We start from the raw sequence: 21,866 nt of genomic DNA, 5'->3' as shown, positions 1-21,866 counted from the left end.
TCTATGCCTCGGTGAATAAAGGTAAGCATCCATGGAGTACTGTGTACAGTTTTGGTCACCACACTACAGGAAGGATGTGATTGCACTGGAGAGGGTGCAGAGGAGATTCACCAGGATGTTGCCTGGGCTGGAGCATTTCAGCTACAAAGAGAGACTGGATAGGCTAGGGTTGTTTTCCTTAGAGCAGAGAAGGCTGAGGGAGACATGATTGAGGTGTACAAGATTGTGAGGGGCATAGATAGGGTAGATAGGAGGAAAATTTTTCCCTTAGCGGAGGGGTCAAGAACCAGTTTTATGGTAAGGGGCAGGAGGTTTAGGGAAGATTTAAGGAAACATTTTTTCACCCAGAGGGTGGTTGGAATCTTGAACACACTGCCTGAAGAGGTGGTAGAGACAGGAACCCTCACAACATTTAAGAAGTATTTAGATGAGCACTTGAAACGCCACAGCATACAAGGCTACAGGCCAAGTGCAGGAATATGGGATTAGAATAGTTGGTTGCTGTATGGCCGGCACAGACACGATGGGCCGAATGGCCTGTTTCTGTGCTGTATAACTCTATAACTCTATCCCAAATACGTTCTTAACCACCTTATCAACCTGTCCAGCCACTTTCAGGGATCTGTGGACATGTACTCCAAGGTCTCTCTGTTCCTCTACACTTTTCAGTATCCTAACCATTTATTGTGTATTCCTTTGCCTTGTTTGCCTTCCCCAAATGCATTACCTCACACTTCTCCGGACTGGGCTCCATTTGCCACTGTTCTGCCCACCTGACTAGCCCACTGATATCTTCCTGCAGTCTACAGCTTTCTTCATTATCAATCACACGGCCAATTTTTGTATCGAAACATCTTAATCATGCCCCCTACATTAAAATCTAAATCATTGCTATTTGCCACAAAAAGTAAGGGACCTAGTACTGAGCCCTGCGGAACCCCACTGGAAACAGCCCTCCAGTCACAACAACACCCATCCACCATTACCCTTTGCTTCCTGCCTCTGAGCCAATTTTGGATCCAACTTGCCACTTTGTCTTGGATCCCACTGGCTTTTACTTTCATGATCAGTCTGCTACATGGGTCCTCGTCAAAAAGCTTGCTAAAATCTGTGTAGACTCTGGTATGCTACCCTCATCAACCCTCCTTGAAAATTCCGCAAACGTTCGTCTTAGTTAGTTAAACATGAACTTCCCTCAACAAATCTATTAACCCTTGTCTTTCTAATGAAGATTTATGCTGTCCCTCTGAATTTTTCCCAATAATTGTCCCACCACTGAGGTTAGGCTGACTAGTCTGTAATTACTTGGTTGATCCCTTTTTAAGCTATGATACAATGTTAGCTGTCCTGCAGTCCTCTGGCACCACACCTGGTAGCCAGAGAAGATTGGAAAATGATGGTCGGAGCCTCCTCTATTTCTTCCTTTGCTTCTCTTGGCAGCCTGGGATACATTTCATCTGGACCAGAGGGTTTATCCGCTTTCAAGGATGCTAAACATCTTAATATTTCAACCCTCACAATGGTAACCCGTCCAATATTTCAAACTCTTCCTACTTAACTACAATGTCTGCATCGTCCCCACTCTCTTGCGAAAAGAGATGCAAAGTATTCATTGAGAACCACCTCTTCCACCTTCACATACAAGTTATGATTTTGTTCTCTAATCAGCCCCACTCTTTCCTTAGTTAACATTTTTGTTATTTTATGTAATTTTATAACATTGTTGGGTTTACCTTGTTATTACTTGACAATATTGCCAGCATTGCTGAAAATAGAGACATTTTGTTGAAGCTTTTTGTCTTGCACTCATCAGGACAATCCAAAAGAATACCAATGTAAGGGAAACCAACAAATTATACCGTAGGGGAAGAGAGTGCTGATTGGTTGGCAAGTGGACTCTGATTGGTGGGGATATTGCCATGGAGAATGCACCAGTTTAGGGTGACTGACAGTTTAACTGCCAAGCTTTGTCTGAAATTTAAACCAGGCAGCTCGACTCTGATTGGTCAAGGCATTGCCCTGAGGAATGAACCAGCGAATGGCTGTCACTGATTTTGTTTAGCTGATACAGGCACAATGTGTGTATTCGCTCCGTCTGCAAAGAACAGGGCCCTGTGTATTAATATATGTTGCCTCCAGTATGCGCAAATGCACCACACTGTGATCCCTACTGACAATCTTAAATTGGTTGTCAGCGTAATTCTCAGCACACTGAGGACTATTTAGCAAATGTTTCCCAACCGTGGAATTGCATCTAATGTCGGACACTGTGTCTTGAGTTTGGCAAACACAGGCTAGTTGGGTACGGCCTGTACCTTGCCAGTTGCAAACAGCAGAAGGGACATAGTGTTTGATACGACCCGCCAGTCTTTGGCACGTTCGGCCTATATAGCTAGCATCACACTGGCATTGGAATTCATATATCACATTACTCATTTGTGTAATAGGCAGGACGTCTTTTTGGTTTGACGGCAGCATCCTGTTAGTGGCGAGCACCACACGTGTTGCTCCTGCATAGTAGCAGCGTGAAACAGCTAGCTTCACCTGTTGCTCAGATTTTTGGGATTCATTATCCTTCCAGGGTAATTTGAGGCAGACTGGGTACTTTTCAGGGCTGAAAATGACAGCCTTCGGCTCGCTCATAAGCTGTCTGCTCACCAGGCGAGCTTGATGCTGAAATAGGGTGAACCAAAGACATCCTGGGTGATAATGGCTACCCTGATCTGATCATTTCTCACTGTATATCGCACAAACCCAGGAACCCACAACCTGCTGAGTCAGCTGTACCCAATGACCACGGCTGACAACTGACAATACATCACATAATCAGATACATGAAGGAAAATGCTGTGCGTCCCGAGGAACTTTGGAACAAACCTGGATAAATCGCCGTTTCTTCGCAATGTAGAGGGCAGCTCCCGAGTCACCTGCAAATCAATATTCCGAGAAATTACTTTTCAAGAAGTGAATTTTCAGTTTGAATCACAGAACTTGCCAACACCATCATTCCTGTTCCAGCTTTTGAAAAGAACGAACTGATTACTATCCCTCACATACTCTCTCCCCGGAGCCCTGCAAATTTCTCCTTCTCAATTATTGATCCGATGCTCTTTGGAACATTCCCATTCCATCTGCATCCACTGCCGTTTCAGTACATTCCCAATCACCAGAACTCGTTGTGTAGAAAAACATTCCTCAGCTTCAGCCGGGGCTTTTTGCCAATTATTTTAATCCGCTTTCTCTGGTTACTGACTGACATGGAATTGGAAATACTCTCTCAATATTCACTCAATCAAAGCCCCACATCAGGACACACACACATAGGGATACACACACATAGGGTCACACACACACACGGACACACACACACACAAGGTCACACACACACATAGGGTCACACACACACACGGACACACACACACACAAGGTCACACACACACACACACACACACAGTCACACACACACATAGGGTCACACACACACACACACACACACACACAGTCACACACACACATAGGGTCACACACACACACACACACACACACACACACAGTCACACACACACACGGTCACACACACACACACACACGGTCACACACACAGACAAGGTCACACACACACGGGCACACACACACACGGTCACACACACACACAGCCACTCACACACACAGTCACACACACACACACGGTCACACACACACACGGTCACACACACACACACGGTCACACACACACACACACACACACACATGGTCAAACACACACACACACACACAGTCTCACACACACACACACATAGGGTCACACACACACACACGGTCACACACACACACACAGTCACACACACACACACGCAGTCACACACACACACAGGGTCACACACACACACACACACAGGGTCACACACACACACAGGGTCACACACACACAGGGTCTCACACACACACACACACACACACACAGGGTCACACACACACAGGGTCTCACACACACACGCACACACATACAAACACACACACACACAGAGGATCACACACACCCACACACACCCACACACACAGACACACACACACACACATGGTCACACACATACACACACACACAGGGTCACACTCACACACAGAGGGTCACACACACACACGCAGGGTCACGCACACACTGGGCCACACACACACAGCATCACACACACACACGCAGGGTCACGCACACACAGGATCACACACAAACAGGGTCACACACACACAGGGTCACACACATACACACACACAGGGTCACACACACACACACAGGACCACAAACACACACAGGGTCACACACATACAGAGGATCACACACACACAGGGTAACACACATACACACACACACGGTCACACACATACACACACACACGGTCACACACACACACACGGTCACACACACACACACACACAGGGTCACACACACACACACACAGCATCACACACACACACACACACAGCATCTCACACACACACACACACACAGGACCACAAACACACACAGGGTCACACACATACAGAGGATCACACACACACAGGGTCACACACACACACACACGGTCACACACACACACACACACACACACACACACGGTCACATACACAGGGTCACACAAACACACACACAGGGTCACACACATACACACACACAGGGTCACACACACACAGCATCTCACACACACACACACACACACAGCATCACACACTCACACACATACACACACCGAGGATCTCTCACACACACACACACACACACACAGGACCACAAACACACACAGGGTCACACACATACAGAGGATCACACACACAGGGTCACACACACACACAGGATCTCTCACACACACACACACAGGGTCACACACACACACAGGGTCACACACATACAGAGGATCACACACACACAGGGTCACACACACACACAGGATCTCACACACACACACAGACACACACACACACAGCATCTCACACACACACAGGATCACAAACATACACAGGGTCACACACATACAGAGGATCACACACACACAGGGTCACACACACACACACAGGATCTCACACACACACACATACACACACACACACATAGGGTCACACACACACACACACTGAAACACAGACACACACAGAAGCACATGCATAAACACAAACACACATACCCACACACACACAGATACACATGCACGAATACATGCACACACACATGCAGAAACCCAGACAGTTACACACAGGGTCACACAAATTGAGACATACAGACACACACAGAGAAACACAAACAAACATACACACTGGCGCACAAACATACACACAGAGACAAACACAGACACGCAAACAGACTCACATATAGATGTGCACACAGTCACACACACACAGAGTGACACCCACACAGACTCACACGGAGTCATACAGACACATGCACACAGTCACACAAACAGGCGCACACAGGCACACGCACAGAGTCACACAGAAACACAGACACACACAGTCACACACATAGACCCACATACACACAGACACACACTCAGAGTCACAGAGAGACACACAGTCTCACACACACAAGCACACATACACACACGTGTAGAGTCACACAGACAGACACATACACAGTTACACATACAGACACACAAGCACACAGACAAACACACAGACACAGACACAGACACACACCCAGAGACACACCCAGAGACACAGACACACAATGCACAGAAACAGACTCGCACAATTAAAGTGGTGAAACCTGTACCTTTGCAAGACACCTCCTCAACCGTTGGTTCGTGACCTCCTGTGCAGAGGAATCTCTCTGTCACCACCTTTCGCACATCAGGAATATCTTTGTATTCCTCGGCTCGGAGTGCATTGGCTTCACACGCCTTCCTCACCTTCAGGAGAAAGACAGCCTGAGTAAATGTGCACACAGGGACAGAAACTACAGCAAAACACCCTCTGACATTCCCAGTCTCTCTCTCTCTCTCTCTCCCCACATTGGTTTCGACCAGGCTGCGGATGGTGGAAACCAGACTGAGATCACAATTCAGTGACCAACCCCCCCACCCACCCCACCCCCCCACCCACCCCACCCCCACCCCCCCACCCTCCCCGCCACCCCTGCCCCATCCCCACTCCCCTCCCCCACAGGAAAAGGGCATGAGCATTGAGCACAGGGTCAGCACTGCAGCTCAGGGTTGAATGTGCAGACAGCACTGATGATGACGAAGGGGACACGGATGGTAAGCTACTGCTCCTGAAGAGCGGCAGGGTTTGAGTTGGAGGGGCAGTTGAGTTGTCACTTACAGCCTCAGTTGTCTTTATAGTGACGGGCGTCTCCTGCTCCGACCCTGAACTGCTTCTTTTCACAAAAATGGCTGGGACTGTCCTAGTTGTCGGTAACAGCTCTGTCTCTGCAGAGAAGAGAGTGATTGAAAAGTGTGGTCTATTAAGACAGGTCCCGACACGCTGGAGCTCAAACCCAAGATCTACAGAGTCTTGGTCCAGGCAGTTAATGAGAGCAGAGGAAGGGTCAATAGGAAGGGTTAGCGAACCTGAGTGCATCGTAGGCTCACAGGGAGATAGACAGCTACAGTGAGAGTCAGATACACTGTAAGTCAGTTTCAGAGAGAGCCAGCTACAGTGAGAGTCAGTTAAAATGTTACTCAGTTACAGTGAGAATCAGGTACAGTGTGAGCCAGGTACAGCATGAGCCAGGTAGAGTGAGAGTCAGTTTCAGGAAAAGTCAGTTACAGGGAGAGGCAGTTAAAGTGTTACTCAGTTACAGTGAGAGTCAGTTACAGTGTGAGTGAGTAACAGTGTGAGTCATTTACAATGTGTGCGTCAGTTACAGTGTGAGTCAGTTTCAGGAAGAGTCAGTTACAGGGAGAGGCAGTTAAAGTGTTACTCAGTTACAATGAGAGTCAGATACAGTGTGAGTGAGTAACAGTGTGAGACAGTTATAGCGTGAGTCAGTTACAGTGTGAGTGAGTAACAGTGTGAGTCAGTAACAGTGTGAGTCAGTTACAGTGTGTGAGTCAGTTACAGTGTGAGTCAGTTTCAGGAAGAGTCAGTTACAGGGAGAGGCAGTTAAAGTGTTACTCAGTTACAGTGAGAGTCAGATGCAGTGTGAGTGAGTAACAGTGTGAGACAGTTATAGCGTGAGTCAGTTAGAGTGTGAGTGAGTAACAGTGTGAGTGAGTAACAGTGTGAGTCAGTTACAGTGTGTGAGTCAGTTACAGTGTGAGTCAGTTACAGTTTGGGACAGTTAGCGTGTGAGTCAGTAACACTGTGAGTCAGTTACAGCGTGTGAGTCAGTGACAGTGTGTGAATCAGTTACAGTGTGTGAGTCAGTTACAGTGTGTGAATCAGAGTGTGTGAGTCAGTTAAAGTGTGTGAGTCAGTTACAGTGTGAGTCAGTTTCAGGAAGAGTCAGTTACAGGGAGAGGCAGTTAAAGTGTTACTCAGTTACAGTGAGAGTCAGATACAGTGTGAGTGAGTAACAGTGTGAGACAGTTATAGCGTGAGTCAGTTACAGTGTGAGTGAGTAACAGTGTGAGTCAGTAACAGTGTGAGTCAGTTACAGTGTGTGAGTCAGTTACAGTGTGAGTCAGTTACAGTTTGGGACAGTTAGCGTGTGAGTCAGTAACACTGTGAGTCAGTTACAGCGTGTGAGGCAGTGACAGTGTGTGAATCAGTTACAGTGTGTGAGTCAGTTACAGTGTGTGAATCAGAGTGTGTGAGTCAGTTAAAGTGTGTGAGTCAGTTACAGTGTGAGTCAGTTTCAGGAAGAGTCAGTTACAGGGAGAGGCAGTTAAAGTGTTACTCAGTTACAGTGAGAGTCAGATACAGTGTGAGTGAGTAACAGTGTGAGACAGTTATAGCGTGAGTCAGTTACAGTGTGAGTGAGTAACAGTGTGAGTCAGTTACAGTGTGTGAGTCAGTTACAGTGTGCGTCAGTTACAGTTTGGGACAGTTAGTGTGTGAGTCAGTAACACTGTGAGTCAGTTACAGCGTGTGAGTCAGTTACAGTGTGTGAATCAGTTACAGTGTGTGAGTCAGTTACAGTGTGTGAATCAGAGTGTGTGAGTCAGTTAGAGTGTGTGAGTCAGTTACAGTGTGTGAATCAGTTACAGTGTGTGAATCAGTTACAGTGTGTGAGTCAGTTGCAGTGTGTGAGTCAGTTACAGTGTGTGAGTCAGTTACAGTGTGTGGATCAGTTACAGTGTGTGAGTCAGTTACAGTGTATGAGTCAGTTAGAGTGTGTGTCAGTTAAAGTGTGTGAGCCAGTTACAGTGTGAGTCAGTTTCAGGAAGAGTCAGTTACAGGGAGAGGCAGTTAAAGTGTCACTCAGTTACAGTGAGGGTCAGTTACAGTGTGAGTGAGTAACAGTGTGAGTCAGTTACAGTGTGTGAGTCAGTTACAGTGTGTGAGTCTGTTACAGTGTGTGAATCAATTACAGTGTGTGTCAGTTAGAGTGTGTGAGTCAGTTAGTGTGAGTCAGTTACAGTGTGTGAGTCAGTTGCAGTGTGTGAGTCAGTTACAGTGTGTGAGTAAGTTACAGTGTGAGTCAGTTGCAGTGTGTGAATCAGTTACAGTGTGTGTCAGTTAGAGTGTGTGAGTCAGTTAGTGTGAGTCAGTTACAGTGTGTGAGTCAGTTAGAGTGTGTGAGTCAGTTGCAGTGTGTGAGTCAGTTACAGTGTGTGAGTAAGTTACAGTGTGTGAATCAGTTACAGTGTGTGAGTAAGTTACAGTGTGTGAATCAGTTACAGTGCGTGAGTCAGTTACAGTGTGTGAGTCAGTTACAGTGTGTGAATAAGTTACAGTGTGTGAATCAGTTACAGTGCGTGAGTCAGTTACAGTGTGTGAGTCAGTTACAGTGTGTGAGTCAGTTAGAGTGTATGAATGTGTGTCCTGGGCCGGACTGGAACCAATGTCCTTGGGGGTGCTTTTGCTAACGCTGTTGGGGAGGGTTTAAACTAATGTGGCAGGGGGATGGGAACCAAATGAGGAGGTCAGTGGACAGTAAGGAGGTAGTAACTAAAGACTGTAAGGAACTAGATAATGAAGTCAGCGTGACTAAGGGGAAGAGTAGACAGGGAGCAGATGATGAACGCAAAGGGACTGGTGGTCTGAGGTGCATTTGTTTTAATGCAAGAAGTGTAGTAGGTAAGGCAGATGAACTTAGGGCTTGGATTAGTACCTGGGAGTATGATGTTATTGCTGTTACTGAGACCTGGTTGAGGAAAGGGCACGCTTGGCAACTAAATATCCCAGGATACCGATGCTTCAGGCGGGATAGAGAGGGAGGTAAAAGGGGTGGAGGAGTTGCATTACTGGTCAAAGAGGATATCACAGCTGTGCTGAAGGAAGGCACTATGGAGGACTCGAGCTGTGAGGCAATATGGACAGAACTCAGAAATAGGAAGGGTGCGGTAACAATGTTGGGGCTGTACTACAGGCCTCCCAACAGCGAGCGTAAGATAGAGGTACAAATATGTAAACAGATTATGGAAAGATGTAGGAGCAACAGGGTGGTGGTGATAGGAGATTTTAATTTTCCCAACATTGACTGGGATTCACTTAGTGTTAGAGGTATAGATGGAGCAGAATTTGTAAGGAGAATCCAAGAGGGTTTTCTAGAGCAGTATGTAAATAGTCCAACTCGGGAAGGGGCCATACTGGACCTGGTGTTAGGGAATGAGCCCGGCCAGGTGGTTGAAGTTTCAGTAGGGGACTACTTTGGGAATAGTGATCACAATTCCGTAAGTTTTAGAATACTCATGGACAAAGACGAGAGTGGTCCTAAAGGAAGAGTGCTAAATTGGGGGAAGACCAACTATACCAAAATTCGGCAGGAGCTGGGGAATGTAGATTGGGAGCAGCTGTTTGAAGGTAAATCCACATTTGATATGTGGGAGTCTTTTAAAGAGAGGTTGATTAGCGTGCAGGAGAGACATGTTCCTGTGAAAATGAGGGATAGAAATGGCAAGATTAGGGAACCATGGATGACAGGTGAAATTGTGAAACTAGCTAAGAGGAAAAAGGAAGCATACATAAGGTCTAGGCGGCTGAAGAAAGACAAAGCTTTGGAAGAATATCGGGAATGTAGGACCAATCTGAAACAAGGAATTAAGGGGGCTAAAAGGGGTCATGAAATATCTTTAGCAAACAGGGTTAAGGAAAATCCCAAAGCCTTTTATTCGTATATAAGGAGCAAGAGGGTAACTAGAGAAAGGATTGGCCCACTCAAGGACAAAGGAGGAAAGTTATGCGTGGAGTCAGAGAAAATGGGTGAGATTCTAAACGAGTACTTTGCATCGGTATTCACCGAGGAGAGGGACATGACGGATGTTGAGGTTAGGAACAGATGTTTGATTACTCTCGGTCAAGTCGGCATAAGGAGGGAGGAAGTGTTGGGTATTCTAAAAGGCATTAAGGTGGACAAGTCCCCAGGTCCGGATGGGATCTATCCCAGGTTACTGAGGGAAGCGAGAGAGGAAATAGCTGGGGCCTTAACAGATATCTTTGCTGTATCCTTAAACACAGGTGAGGTCCCGGAGGACTGGAGAATTGCTAATGTTGTCCCCTTGTTTAAGAAGGGTAGCAGGGATAATCCAGGTAATTATAGACTGGTGAGCCTGACGTCAGTGGTAGGGAAGCTGCTGGAGAAGATACTGAGGGATAGGATCTATTCCCATTTGGAAGAAAATGGGCTTATCAATGATAGGCAACATGGTTTTGTGCAGGGAAGGTCATGTCTTACCAACTTAATAGAATTCTTTGAGGAAGTGACAAAGTTGATTGATGAGGGAAGGGCTGTAGATGTCATATACATGGACTTCAGTAAGGCGTTTGATAAGGTTCCCCATGGTAGGTTGATGGAGAAAGTGAAGTCGCATGGGGTCCAGGGTGTACTAGCTGGATGGATAAAGAACTGGCTGGGCAACAGGAGACAGAGAGTAGCAGTGGAAGGGAGTTTCTCAAAATGGAGACGTGTGACCAGTGGTGTTCCACAGGGATCTGTGCTGGGACCACTGTTGTTTGTGATATACATAAATGATTTGGAGGAAAGTATAGGTGGTCTGATTAGCAAGTTTGCAGACAACACTAAGATTGGTGGAGTAGCAGATAGTGAAGGGGACTGTAAGAGAATACAGCAGAATACATCTAGACAGATACATGAATGGGCAGGAAGCAAAGAGATACAGACCCTTAGAAAATAGGCGACAGGTTTAGATAGAGGATCTGGATTGGCGCAGGCTTGGAGGGCCGAACGGCCTGTTCCTGTGCTGTAATTTTATTTGTTCTTTGTTCTTTGAGTCAGAGTGTGTGAGTCAGTTACAGTGTGTGAGTCAGTTACAGTGTGTGAGTCAGTTAGAGTGTGTGAGTCAGTTACAGTGTGTGAGTCAGTTACAGTATGTCAGTCAGTTACAGTGTGTGAGTCAGTTACAGTGTGTGAGTCAGTTACAGTATGTCAGTCAGTTACAGTGTGTGAGTCAGTTAGAGTGTGTGAGTCAGTTACAGTGTGTGAGTCAGTTACAGTATGTCAGTCAGTTACAGTGTGTGAGTCAGTTACAGTGTGTGAGTCAGTTACAGTATGTCAGTCAGTTACAGTGTGTGAGTCAGTTACAGTATGTCAGTCAGTTACAGTGTGTGAGTCAGTTACAGTATGTGAGTCAGTTGCAGTGCGTGAGTCAGTAACATGTAAATCATTCATACTCAGGGTCAGAGTGTGAATGTGTTTCAGCTACAGCATGACTCAATTACTCTGTGAGTCAGTTATTCAGTAAATCTAATTGAGTGTGAACCAGTTACAGTGTGAGTCAGTAACAGTGTGAGTCAGTTAGAGTGTGAGTCAGTTACTCAGTGAATCTAATTGAGTGTGAACCAGTTACACTGTGAGTCAGTTAGAGTGTGAGTCAGTTATTCAGTAAATCTAATTGAGTGTGAACCAGTTACAGTGTGAGTCAGTAACAGTGTGTGAGTCAGTTACAGTATGTCAGTCAGTTACAGTGTGTGAGTCAGTTACAGTGTGTGAGTCAGTTACAGTATGTGAGTCAGTTGCAGTGCGTGAGTCAGTTACAGTATGTCAGTCAGTTACAGTATGTGAGTCAGTTGCAGTGCGTGAGTCAGTAACATGTAAATCATTCATACTCAGGGTCAGAGTGTGAATGTGTTTCAGCTACAGCATGACTCAATTACTCTGTGAGTCAGTTATTCAGTAAATCTAATTGAGTGTGAACCAGTTACAGTGTGAGTCAGTAACAGTGTGTGAGTCAGTTACAGTGTGAGTCAGTTAGAGTGTGAGTCAGTTACTCAGTGAATCTAATTGAGTGTGAACCAGTTACAGTGTGAGTCAGTTAGAGTGTGAGTCAGTTACTCAGTGAATCTAATTGAGTGTGAACCAGTTAGAGTGTGAGTCAGTTAGAGTGTGAGTCAGTTACTCAGTGAATCTAATTGAGTGTGAGTCAGTAACAGTGTGAGTCAGTTAGAGTGTGAGTCAGTTACTCAGTGAATCTAATTGAGTGTGAACCAGTTACACTGTGAGTCAGTTTCATTGTGAGACAGCTGCAGAGTTTAAATGGCAAACTATTCTGTATGTAATTTTGATCCATAGCTTTATATGAGATTATCTGTGCAATTTAAAGGCACCGCTTAAATCATGTTCGTTTCACCAATCACACACAGTCATCTCGATGATAGACTGTATTTTACACACAAACTTACCATGGTCGTTGCAGGTGGTCCTTGGGTGTGCTTTCCGCATTGCTCTTGTTGTTTCTGTTGTGCATGGTAAGCAGATGGATCGACTAATAGGAAAAAAATTGTCATTCAGGAACGAAAGCATTGTAGGAGATGATCAGGAGATGAGAGATCAACATTGATGATCTACACAAGCAAGTAGGTATCCAGGGATATTCATGGTAATTACTGGATATCCTGTCTCTCCCAATGTTGGTTTATCTGGATTAGGTCAATTCTCTCTCTCTCTCTCTCTCTCTCTGTCTCTCACTGTGCAATGCACAGTAAATACCTCAAATGTCACACATCCTTCCTGAAAAGGCTTATTTCTCACAATTTAAAAATTCACAGACAAAATCTAATCAGTCTTTCCCTCCACAATCATCCAGAATCTCTCCAGGTCCATATTCTGACTAATCCCGAACACCACTCGGTCCATATTCAGAATAATCCCAAATCACAATGGGTCCATATTCACACTGTCCTGAATCACACCCGGTCCATATTCACACTGTCCTGAATCACACCGGGTCCTTAGTCACACTATCCTGAATCACACCCAGTCCAGATTCACACTGTCCAGAATCACACCGGGTCCATATTCACACTGTCCTGAATCACACCCAGTCCATATTCACACTGTCCTGAATCACACCGGGTCCATAGTCACACTGTCCTGAATCACACCGGGTCCATATTCACACTGTCCTGAATCACACCCGGTCCATATTCACACTGTCCTGAATCACACCGGGTCCATAGTCACACTGTCCTGAATCACACCCAGTCCATATTCACACTGTCCTGAATCACACCGGGTCCATAGTGACACTGTCCTGAATCACACCGGGTCCATATTCACACTGTCCTGAATCACACCCGGTCCATAGTCACACTGTCCTGAATCACACCGGGTCCATATTCACACTGTCCTGAATCACACCGGAGCCATAGTCACACCATCCTGAATCACACCCAGTCCATATTCACACTGTCCTGAATCACACCGGGTCCATAGTCACACCATCCTGAATCACACCGGGTCCAGATTCACACTGTCCTGAATCACACCCAGTCCATAGTCACACTGTCCTGAATCACACCGGGTCCATAGTCACACTATCCTGAATCACACCCGGTCCATAGTCACACCATCCTGAATCACACCGGGTCCATAGTCACACTATCCTGAATCACACCCGGTCCATAGTCACACCATCCTGAATCACACCGGGTCCATAGTCACACTATCCTGAATCACACCCGGTCCATAGTCACACCATCCTGAATCACACCGGGTCCAGATTCACACTATCCTTAATCACACCCGGTTCATATTCACACTGTCCTGAATCACACCGGGTCCATATTCAGAATAGTCCATAATTACACCGGGTCTATATTCACACTAATCTCGAACAACACCTGGTCCATATTCAGAATAATCCCAAATCACAATGGGTCCGTATTCACACTGTCCTGAATCACACCGGGTCCATAGTCACACTATCCTGAATCACACCGGGTCCATAGTCACACTATCCTGAATCACACCGGGTCCATAGTCACACTATCCTGAATCACACCGGGTCCATAGTCACACTATCCTGAATCACACCGGGTCCATAGTCACACTGTCCTGAATCACACCGGGTCCATAGTCACACTGTCCTGAATCACACCGGGTCCATCGTCACACTGTCCTGAATCACACCGGGTCCATAGTCACACTGTCCTGAATCACACCGGGTCCATAGTCACACTGTCCTGAATCACACCGGGTCCATAGTCACACTGTCCTGAATCACACCGGGTCCATAGTCACACTGTCCTGAATCACACCGGGTCCATAGTCACACTGTCCTGAATCACACCGGGTCCATAGTCACACTGTCCTGAATCACACCGGGTCCATAGTCACACTGTCCCGAATCACACCGGGTCCATAGTCACACTGTCCTGAATCACACCGGGTCCATAGTCACACTGTCCTGAATCACACCGGGTCCATAGTCACACTGTCCTGAATCACACCGGGTCCATAGTCACACTGTCCTGAATCACACCGGGTCCATAGTCACACTGTCCTGAATCACACCGGGTCCATAGTCACACTGTCCTGAATCACACCGGGTCCATAGTCACACTGTCCTGAATCACACCGGGTCCATAGTCACACTATCCTGAATCACACCGGGTCCATAGTCACACTGTCCTGAATCACACCGGGTCCATAGTCACACTGTCCTGAATCACACCGGGTCCATAGTCACACTGTCCTGAATCACACCGGGTCCATAGTCACACTGTCCTGAATCACACCGGGTCCATAGTCACACTGTCCTGAATCACACCGGGTCCATAGTCACACTGTCCTGAATCACACCGGGTCCATAGTCACACTGTCCTGAATCACACCGGGTCCATAGTCACACTGTCCTGAATCACACCGGGTCCATAGTCACACTGTCCTGAATCACACCGGGTCCACTGTCCATACTATACCAAAATTCGGCAGGAGCTGGGGAATGAAGATTGGGAGCAGCTGTTTGAAGGTAAATCCACATGTGATATGTGGGAGGCTTTTAAAGAGAGGTTGATTAGCGTGCAGGAGAGACATGTTCCTGTGAAAATGAGGGATAGAAATGGCAAGATTAGGGAACCATGGATGACAGGTGAAATTGTGAGACTAGCGAAGAGGAAAAAGGAAGCATACATAAGGTCTAGGCGGCTGATGAAAGACGAAGCTTTGAAAGAATATCGGGAATGTAGGACCAATCTGAAACGAGGAATTAAGAGGGCTAAAAGGGGTCATGAAATATCTTTAGCAAACAGGGTTAAAGAAAATCCCAAAGCCTTTTATTCATATATAAGGAGAAAGAGGGTAACTAGAGAAAGGATTGGCCCACTAAAGGACAAAGGAGGAATGTTATGCTTGGAGTCAGAGAAAATGGGTGAGATTCTAAACGAGTACTTTGCATCGGTATTCACCGAGGAGAGGGACATGACGGATGTTGAGGTTAGGAACAGATGTTTGATTACTCTAGGTCAAGTCGGCATAAGGAGGGAGGAAGTGTTGGGTATTCTAAAGGGCATTAAGGTGGACAAGTCCCCAGGTCCGGATGGGATCTATCCCAGGTTACTGAGGGAAGCGAGAGAGGAAATAGCTGGGGCCTTAACAGATATCTTTGCAGCATCCTTAAACACGGGTGAGGTCCCGGAGGACTGGAGAATTGCTAATGTTGTCCCCTTGTTTAAGAAGGGTAGCAGGGATAATCCAGGTAATTATAGACCGGTGAGCCTGACGTCAGTGGTAGGGAAGCTGCTGGAGAAGATACTGAGGGATAGGATCTATTCCCATTTGGAAGAAAATGGGCTCATCAGTGATAGACAACATGGTTTTGTGCAGGGAAGGTCATGTCTTACCAACTTAATAGAATTCTTTGAGGAAGTGACAAAGTTGATTGATGAGGGAAGGGCTGTCGATGTCATATACATGGACTTCAGTAAGGCGTTTGATAAGGTTCCCCATGGCAGGCTGATGGAGAAAGTGAAGGCGCTTGGGGTCCAAGGTGTACTAGCTAGATGGATAAAGAACTGGCTGGGCAACAGGAGACAGAGAGTAGCAGTAGAAGGGAGTTTCTCAAAATGGAGACGTGTGACCAGTGGTGTTCCACAGGGATCCGTGCTGGGACCACTGTTGTTTGTGATATACATTAATGATTTGGAGGAAAGTATAGGTGGACTGATTAGCAAATTTGCAGACGACACTAAGATTGGTGGAGTAGCAGATAGTGAAGGGGACTGTCAGAGAATACAGCAGAATATAGATAGATTGGAGAGTTGGGCAGAGAAATGGCAGATGGAGTTCAATCAGGGCAAATGCGAGGTGATGCATTTTGGAAGATCCAATTCAAGAGTGAACTATACAGTAAATGGAAAAGTCCTGGGGAAAATTGATGTCCAGAGAGATTTGGGTGTTCAGGTCCACTGTTCCCTGAAGGTGGCAACGCAGGTAAATAGAGTGGTCAAGAAGGCATACGGCATGCTTTCCTTCATCGGACGGGCCATTGAGCACAAGAGTTGGCAGGTCATGTTACAGTTGTATAGGACTTTGGTTCGGCCACATTTGGAATACTGCGTACAGTTCTGGTCGCCACATTATCAAAAGGATGTGGATGCTTTGGAGAGGGTGCAGAGGAGGTTCACCAGGATGTTGCCTGGTATGGAGGGCGCTAGCTATGAAGAGAGGTTGAGTAGATTAGGATTATTTTCATTAGAAAGACGGAGGTTGAGGGGGGACCTGATTGAGGTGTACAAAATCATGAGAGGTATAGACAGGGTGGATAGCAAGAGGCTTTTTCCCAGAGTGGGGGTTTCAATTACTAGAGGACACGAGTTCAAAGTGAAAGGGGAAAAGTTTAGGGGGGATATGCGTGGCAAGTTCTTTACGCAGAGGGTGGTGGGCACCTGGAACGCATTGCCAGCGGAGGTGGTAGATGCGGGCACGATGGAGTCTTTTAAGATGTATCTAGACAGATACATGAATGGGCAGGAAGAAAAGAGATACAGAACCTTAGAAAATAGGCGACATGTTTAGATAGAGGATCTGGATCGGCGCAGGCTTGGAGGGCCGAAGGGCCTGTTCCTGTGCTGTAATTATCTTTGTTCTTTGTTCTTTGTTCATAGTCACACTATCCTGAATCACACCGGGTCCATAGTCACACTATCCTGAATCACACCGGGTCCATAGTCACACTGTCCTGAATCACACCGGGTCCATATTCACACTATCCTGAATCACACCGGGTCCATAGTCACACTATCCTGAATCACACCCAGTCCATATTCACACTGTCCTGAATCACACCGGGTCCATAGTCACACTGTCCTGAATCACACCCGGTCCATATTCACACTATCCTGAATCAAACCCGGTCCATAGTCACACTATCCTGAATCACACCGGGTCCATAGTCACACTGTCCTGAATCACACCGGGTCCATAGTCACACTGTCCTGAATCACACCCGGTCCATATTCACACTATCCTGAATCAAACCCGGTCCATAGTCACACTATCCTGAATCACACCGGGTCCATAGTCACACTATCCTGAATCACACCCGGTCCATATTCACACTATCCTGAATCAAACCCGGTCCATAGTCACACTATCCTGAATCACACCCGGTCCATATTCACACTGTCCTGAATCACACCGGGTCCATAGTCACACTATCCTGAATCACACCGGGTCCATAGTCACACTGTCCTGAATCACACCCGGTCCATATTCACACTATCCTGAATCAAACCCGGTCCATAGTCACACTGTCCTGAATCACACCGGGTCCATATTCACACTGTCCTGAATCACACCGGGTCCATAGTCACACTATCCTGAATCACACCGGGTCCATAGTCACACTATCCTGAATCACACCGGGTCCATAGTCACACTGTCCTGAATCACACCCGGTCCATATTCACACTATCCTGAATCAAACCCGGTCCATAGTCACACTATCCTGAATCACACCGGGTCCATAGTCACACTATCCTGAATCACACCCGGTCCATATTCACACTATCCTGAATCAAACCCGGTCCATAGTCACACTATCCTGAATCACACCGGGTCCATAGTCACACTGTCCTGAATCACACCGGGTCCATAGTCACACTGTCCTGAATCACACCCGGTCCATATTCACACTATCCTGAATCAAACCCGGTCCATAGTCACACTATCCTGAATCACACCGGGTCCATAGTCACACTATCCTGAATCACACCCGGTCCATATTCACACTATCCTGAATCAAACCCGGTCCATAGTCACACTATCCTGAATCACACCCGGTCCATATTCACACTGTCCTGAATCACACCGGGTCCATAGTCACACTATCCTGAATCACACCGGGTCCATAGTCACACTGTCCTGAATCACACCCGGTCCATATTCACACTATCCTGAATCAAACCCGGTCCATAGTCACACTGTCCTGAATCACACCGGGTCCATATTCACACTGTCCTGAATCACACCGGGTCCATAGTCACACTATCCTGAATCACACCGGGTCCATAGTCACACTATCCTGAATCACACCGGGTCCATAGTCACACTGTCCTGAATCACACCGGGTCCATAGTCACACTATCCTGAATCACACCGGGTCCATAGTCACACTATCCTGAATCACACCCGGTCCATATTCACACTATCCTGAATCAAACCCGGTCCATAGTCACACTATCCTGAATCACACCCGGTCCATATTCACACTGTCCTGAATCACACCGGGTCCATAGTCACACTATCCTGAATCACACCGGGTCCATAGTCACACTGTCCTGAATCACACCCGGTCCATATTCACACTATCCTGAATCAAACCCGGTCCATAGTCACACTGTCCTGAATCACACCGGGTCCATAGTCACACTATCCTGAATCACACCGGGTCCATAGTCACACTGTCCTGAATCACACCCGGTCCATATTCACACTGTCCTGAATCACACCGGGTCCATAGTCACACTATCCTGAATCACACCGGGTCCATAGTCACACTGTCCTGAATCACACCCGGTCCATATTCACACTATCCTGAATCAAACCCGGTCCATAGTCACACTATCCTGAATCACACCGGGTCCATAGTCACACTGTCCTGAATCACACCCAGTCCATATTCACACTATCCTGAATCACACCGGGTCCATAGTCACACTGTCCTGAATCACACCGGGTCCATAGTCACACTGTCCTGAATCACACCGGGTCCATATTCACACTATCCTGAATCACACCGGGTCCATAGTCACACTGTCCTGAATCACACCCGGTCCATATTCACACTATCCTGAATCACACCGGGTCCATAGTCACACTGTCCTGAATCACACCGGGTCCATAGTCACACTATCCTGAATCACACCGGGTCCATAGTCACACTGTCCTGAATCACACCGGGTCCATAGTCACACTGTCCTGAATCACACCGGGTCCATAGTCACACTGTCCTGAATCACACCGGGTCCATAGTCACACTGTCCTGAATCACACCGGGTCCATAGTCACACTGTCCTGAATCACACCCGGTCCATATTCACACTATCCTGAATCACACCCGGTCCATATTCACACTATCCTGAATCACACCCGGTCCATAGTCACACTATCCTGAATCACACCGGGTCCATAGTCACACTGTCCTGAATCACACCCGGTCCATATTCACACTATCCTGAATCACACCCGGTCCATATTCACACTATCCTGAATCACACCCGGTCCATATTCACACTATCCTGAATCACACCCGGTCCATAGTCACACTGTCCTGAATCACACCGGGTCCATAGTCACACTGTCCTGAATCACACCGGGTCCATAGTCACACTATCCTGAATCACACCGGGTCCATAGTCACACTGTCCTGAATCACACCGGGTCCATAGTCACACTGTCCTGAATCACACCGGGTCCATAGTCACACTGTCCTGAATCACACCGGGTCCATAGTCACACTGTCCTGAATCACACCCGGTCCAAAGTCACACTGTCCTGAATCACACTCAGTCCATAATCACACTGTCCTGAATCACACCGGGTCCATAGTCACACTGTCCTGAATCACACCGGGTCCATAGTCACACTGTCCTGAATCACACCCGGTCCAAAGTCACACTGTCCTGAATCACACTCAGTCCATATTCACACTGTCCTGAATCACACCCAGTCCATAATCACACTGTCCTGAATCACACCGGGTCCATAGTCACACTGTCCTGAATCACACCGGGTCCATAGTCACACTGTCCTGAATCACACCCGGTCCATATTCACACCAATCCTGAATCACACCGGGTCCATAGTCACACTGTCCTGAATCACACCCGGTCCATATTCACACCAATCCTGAAACACACTTGGTCCATATTCAGAATAGTCCATAATTACACCGGGTCTATATTCACACTCATCCCGAACAACACCTGGTCCATATTCACACTGTCCTGAATCACACCCGGTCCATATTCACACTATCCTGAATCACACCCGGTCCATATTCACACTGTCCTGAATCACACCCGGTCCATAGTCACACTATCCTGAATCACACCCGGTCCATATTCACACTGTCCTGAATCACACCGGGTCCATAGTCACACTATCCTGAATCACACCCGGTCCATAGTCACACTATCCTGAATCACACCGGGTCCATATTCACACTGTCCTGAATCACACCGGGTCCATATTCACACTATCCTGAATCACACCCGGTCCATAGTCACACTGTCCTGAATCACACCCGGTCCATATTCACACTGTCCTGAATCACACCCAGTCCATAATCACACTAATCCTGAATCACACCCAGTCCATACTCACACTGTCCTGAATCACACCCGGTTCATAGTCACACTGTCCTGAATCACACCCGGTCCATATTCACACTGTCCTGAATCACACCGGGTCCATATTCACACTGTCCTGAATCACACCCAGTCCATAGTCACACTGTCCTGAATCACACCCGGTTCATATTCACACTGTCCTGAATCACACCCGGTTCATAGTCACACTGTCCTGAATCACACCCGGTTCATATTCACACTGTCCTGATTCACACCGGGTCCATATTCACACTGTCCTGAATCACACCCAGTCCATAGTCACACTGTCCTGAATCACACCCGGTTCATATTCACACTGTCCTGAATCACACCCGGTCCATATTCACACTGTCCTGAATCACACCCAGTCCATATTCACACTGTCCTGAATCACACCCAGTCCATAATCACACTATCCTGAATCACACCCGGTTCATAGTCACACTAATCCTGAATCACACCCAGTCCATAATCACACTAATCCTGAATCACACTCAGTCCATACTCACACTGTCCTGAATCACACCCGGTTCATAGTCACACTATCCTGAATCACACCGGGTCCATATTCACACTGTCCTGAATCACACCCAGTCCATAGTCACACTGTCCTGAATCACACCGGGTCCATATTCACACTGTCCTGAATCACACCCAGTCCATAGTCACACTGTCCTGAATCACACCCGGTTCATAGTCACACTGTC

The 21,866-nt window shown here is 47.0% G+C and overlaps 1 protein-coding gene across 1 annotated transcript in view; it reads right to left on the bottom strand.

Moving 5' to 3' along the window:
• LOC137346074 (complement factor B-like) overlaps positions 1-21,866 on the bottom strand; it is a 92,856-nt gene that overhangs the window by 27,812 nt on the left and 43,178 nt on the right. The window contains exons 14-17 of the mRNA XM_068009367.1: positions 12,730-12,812; positions 6,307-6,413; positions 5,759-5,894; positions 2,878-2,927 (exon numbers count right to left, since the gene is read on the bottom strand). Of these exons, the coding sequence (XP_067865468.1) occupies positions 2,878-2,927; positions 5,759-5,894; positions 6,307-6,413; positions 12,730-12,812 (376 nt within the window). The remainder of the gene's footprint in view (positions 1-2,877; positions 2,928-5,758; positions 5,895-6,306; positions 6,414-12,729; positions 12,813-21,866) is intronic.

This window comes from Heterodontus francisci, chromosome 29 (genome assembly GCF_036365525.1).
Source record: "Heterodontus francisci isolate sHetFra1 chromosome 29, sHetFra1.hap1, whole genome shotgun sequence".
NCBI lineage: Eukaryota > Metazoa > Chordata > Chondrichthyes > Heterodontiformes > Heterodontidae > Heterodontus > Heterodontus francisci.
Note: the sequence above shows the minus strand (reverse complement) of the source record. Positions and strands in the feature narration are given on the sequence as shown.